Source organism: Tupaia chinensis, unplaced genomic scaffold (assembly GCF_000334495.1).
Source record: "Tupaia chinensis unplaced genomic scaffold, TupChi_1.0 Scaffold000140_1, whole genome shotgun sequence".
Taxonomy (NCBI): domain Eukaryota; kingdom Metazoa; phylum Chordata; class Mammalia; order Scandentia; family Tupaiidae; genus Tupaia; species Tupaia belangeri.
In genome coordinates, this window is record NW_006159610.1 from 9,311,141 (window position 1) to 9,315,455 (window position 4,315).

At 42.7% G+C, this 4,315-nt stretch overlaps 1 protein-coding gene across 1 annotated transcript; it reads left to right on the forward strand.

Annotated features, from left to right (window-relative positions):
• Positions 1–437: 437 nt before the first annotated feature.
• On the forward strand, positions 438–1,337 carry TAS2R5 (taste 2 receptor member 5). The gene has a single exon (XM_006145101.1). It carries the CDS (start codon positions 438–440, stop codon positions 1,335–1,337), a length of 900 nt encoding a protein of 299 aa, XP_006145163.1.
• Positions 1,338–4,315: the final 2,978 nt, after the last annotated feature.

Sequence of the window (4,315 nt, forward strand, 5' to 3'; positions counted from 1 at the left end):
TCTTCTTATGAAAAAAATGTAGGTGTATGAGCTTATATCTGGCCTTATTTATGTTGGACTTGAGAATGTTTAGATTTGGTCTTTCCCATTGGGAGATCTTGCTATGCTGATGTTTGGAATGTAGACCATGACCTTTGAAATGGAGAATCTGTGTCTGTGGTGCTGTTTCCAACCTCTGAGTCTAGACTCAGGGCTCATTTATAGATGCAAATATAGAGGCGATCAGAACGTCTAAGCTCTCTGTTCCTGGTCACAGCTACTCATTCTCTGCCTGAAGGCTTTGGAAAGATAAAGCCAAATTCAGATTTTGTGGTGTAAGGATCCACTGTGGGTGTAGTTTCACTACCAGAGGATCTGACCTCAGCCAGGAGCTGTGCATGTTTGTTGGCATTGAGGCAGGATACCTCCTGGGAAGGCTGTGAGACCCCTTGCCAGCCATGTTGAATGCCGTCCTAGGACTGCTGATGCTCATAGCAGTGACTGAATTTCTCATTGGTCTAGTTGGAAATGGAATCCTTGTGGTGTGGAGTTTTGGAGTATGGATCAGAAAGTTTAAGGAGTCTTCATACAACTTCATTGTCTTGGGCCTGGCTGGCTGCCGGTTTCTCTTGCAGTGGCTGATCATGTTGGACTTAAGTCTGTTTCCATTTTTCCAGAGCAACCGTTGGCTTCTCTATCTCAATATCTCTTGGGTTCTGGTCAGCCAGGCAAGTCTGTGGTTTGCCACCTTCCTCAGTGTCTTTTATTGCAACAAGATCACGACCTTTGAACATCCTGCCTATTTGTGGCTGAAGCAGAGGGTCTATAGTCTGAGTCTCTGGTGCCTTCTGGGATATGTTATTGTCAATTTGTCACTTGCATTCAACATTGGCTTAAATCCCAGTAATCTTTCCAAAGGAAATAACAGCATTCTCTATTCCTTTTCTGACAGGCATTACTTTCATATTTTAAAGTTTAATTCAGGAAGCTGGCTGCCTTGCATAGTGTTTCTTGTTTCCTCTGGGATGCTGATTATCTCTCTGTATGGACACCACAGGAAGATGAAGGGCCATACAGCTGGTAGGAGGGATGCTCGGGCCAAGGCTCACATCACTGCCCTGAAGTCCTTGAGCTGCTTCCTTATACTTTACATGGTTTATGTCATAGCTAGCCCCTTCTCCATCACCTCTAAGTCTGCTCCTGCTGATCTCCCCAGGGTTTTTATCTCTGAGACACTCATGGCTGCCTATCCTTCTCTTCATTCTGTTATGTTGGTCATGGGGATTCCTAAGGTGAAGCAGACTTGTCAGAGAATCTCCTGGAAAACCGTGTGTGCTTGGAGATCCCAGAGTCCCTGATGTGGGGAGAAAGGTGTGGTCAGGATACTCTTTCAAGATACTTTTGACTGGTATCTATAAGGAAATCGAGTTTCACTCCTTTCAGCTTTTCCTTCTTCGATACCAATTCAATGAGTAGAAACAGGAAATATAGAATAAAAACCAATACTATTTCTCTTTTGGCAATGCTTTAAAAATTTTGTTTGAGAGATTTTTTGGTATAGGGCACGTGCACTTGCGCAAGAGACAGAGAAACAGAAAGCAAGACCCCCCACCCCCCCGGGGGGGTGGATGGCCGTGCCGCTGTCCCTTCTCCTCCATTCTCTTGGGATCTTGGGCACGCATGCACACATGGCCCGGCGTGAGTTTAAGCCACTGGGTCCAGGACTCAAACTGTGGTCGACTACACTGGAGTCCAGCGACATAGCCATTACTCCAACTGCTGGTCCTGAGGTACATTATTTTAGTGTATTATAGAATTAGGTCTAAGGCTTTATGTTTGGTAAAAGAAATGTTAATTTTTGTCTATATTAAAAATCATTGATATTTAGCATTAGATATCTAAATTGTGTTTTTTTCTATTATGGGAAACAGATTAGGAACAATTAATATAGTGATTATGTATTACTGTCAATATTAGTCATTTTAGATAAGCTTTTTAGGTAAAAGAAGTATCAGATATTTTTTCCATTGTAATGGATCCAATTATCTTACTGAAAAACAAAGCAAAAGATGCTTTTATTTCTGGAAGGTTTTTTTGGGTCTAAACTGGTCTTTAAGAATAAATATCAGCTGACTTCCATGATCTGGATTAAGCTCCAATGCCCAGAACCTGGAATGGGACAAATGCGAGTGAGGGCACTGCTTCTGCTCTCAGAAAGAACCCGGCTCCTGAAGAATGAAGCCTTCTCCTCCATGATCAAGGAGCCATCCTGACTGCCCACTCTGGCCTCTCCGTGTTAGGTGAGAGTTTCAGGGTGCCATCTCTTCGGGGAGGATGGAGATCAGCGAGAATGTCAAATGCGCAGTAGCAGTAACTGTATCTGTTTTTGTTTTCTCCTAAGTCTGTTGACTAGAACACTGCCTCAACAACAATAAACCCTTAATAAATTATTTCTAAATGATGGATTAGCTGTGCTAATTGGCCCTACAGCTCCTGTTTATTATAGGTAAAGAAACTGAGGCCCAGGTAAGTGCTGTGGCCTGCTCGGGGTTTCACAGAGACTGTGTTGCAGACTTCAGACCAGAGCTCAGTTTCCTGACTTCTGGTCTAGGGCTACCTCCTTCACATCATGCTACCTTTCTAATGAGCTGGCTTGGCCCTTCCCTTTGAATCCTATCCATCTTTCACTCATTTTCTCAGTCTTCCTTTTAGCTTTATTTGAACATATTTCTTTTGGCTCAGCTCTAGGGGATCTGGAGTCCTAAGGGCTGTATTTGAAATACTTAAAACATTTTCCCCATTTCTTATTGAACAAACTAATCAGCTTTCATTAATCTAGTCTCTCGGACACCTGTCTTCTTTCCCAGCCCTGTCGCTTGTAATATATGCCAGGCGTATATAGATACTAGCCATTACCTAGGGGACTGGTTCCACCGGTGTCGCTGTGAGTTCTGTGAGGTCGAGTACCATCTCATGTTTTGGGAATGATAATATCCAGTTGTTTCAATTATTAAGGTGCTTTTTCTTGGTTATATTTTTAGATAGGATGAATTTCCATTATACCGTCCCCATTTTTATGCAGGCGTCCTTTTTAACCAGTCGTTGTGATAATGGTGCTGAACATTCGTATTGGGCTTTACATTTATCAGGCATTACATATAGTCCATAATTTCATTTTTTTTAGAGATATTTTTGCTATAGGGTGTGTGTGCTCTCTAGAGACACAGAGACAGACAGAGAGAGACAGAGAGATAGAAAGCGAGAAATCACCCCCCAGGGGGGATGGCCACATTGCAATTCCTTCTCCTCTATTTCTCCTCTTGGAATTTTGGGCATGCATGCACATGTGCCTGGTGTGAGTTTTAAGCTGCTGGGTCCGAGACTTGAACTGCAGTCAACCAGCTGGGAGTCTAGTGATGTAACTATTACACCATCTGCTGGTCCCTCATTTGACTTTTTAAAAGTTTATTTATTTATTGAGAGAGTGAGGGAGAGAGAAAGATGAGTACCCTCAACAGGGTCTTAAGCTGTGAATCCACCTTTGCCGACCCCTCCATAGCATTTCCCAGCCAGCTAGGATCATGGCATTGTGCACCTAACGTGGACAGTCAACAGAGAACTCAACCCTGATCTTCCGTGTGCCTTCCAGGGTTTCAAAGCATTGTGCTGCTGTGGCTGGGCCATCATTTATTTTAGCTGCAACTCTGTGCAGTCAGTAACTCTATGCTTGTTTTACAGGTGACAAAAAACTATATTGAAGTGATTATTTGCTCAAGATTGTCAACCGTTAAAAGATGCAGATGGAGCACAGATTTTTTTTAATATACATTCAATCACCGTATGTCATTACAGCTCATAAAATGAATTTCCCAGCATGAATTAACTATGTATTAGTCCAGTTCAAGATATTATCATACATGTTATCATCAACAGATAATTTCCCATTTTTGTATCCCTTAAATGTTTTGCGTCTTTCTTTTTCTCCTTGGCTCCCTTCCTCTTACCCTCCCTCATATTTTGACCACAAGTTTTGTGCTCTTTCTAGTAAACCTGAAGTATCACACTGTATTCATATGACTTCATACTGGGATTAGCTTGTAGAATATTCAGGTTTATGAGTACTTTTTGTTTGTTTTTCGGAGAGATTTTTGCTATAGGGCATGTGTGCTGCCAGAGAGACATAGAGACAGAAAGTAAGAAATCATCCCTAGGGGGGGATGGCCACTCCGCAATTCCTTTCCTCCATTCTCCTCTCAGGATTTTGGGCACACACGCACACACACCCAGTGTGAGTTTTAAGCTGCTGGGTCCGGGACTTGACTACGTGGGAGTCCGG

Coding starts and splice junctions, on each gene's coding strand:
- TAS2R5 (XM_006145101.1), top strand. CDS start 438: ATGTTGAATGCCGTCCTAGGACTGCTGATGCTCATAGCAGTGACTGAA.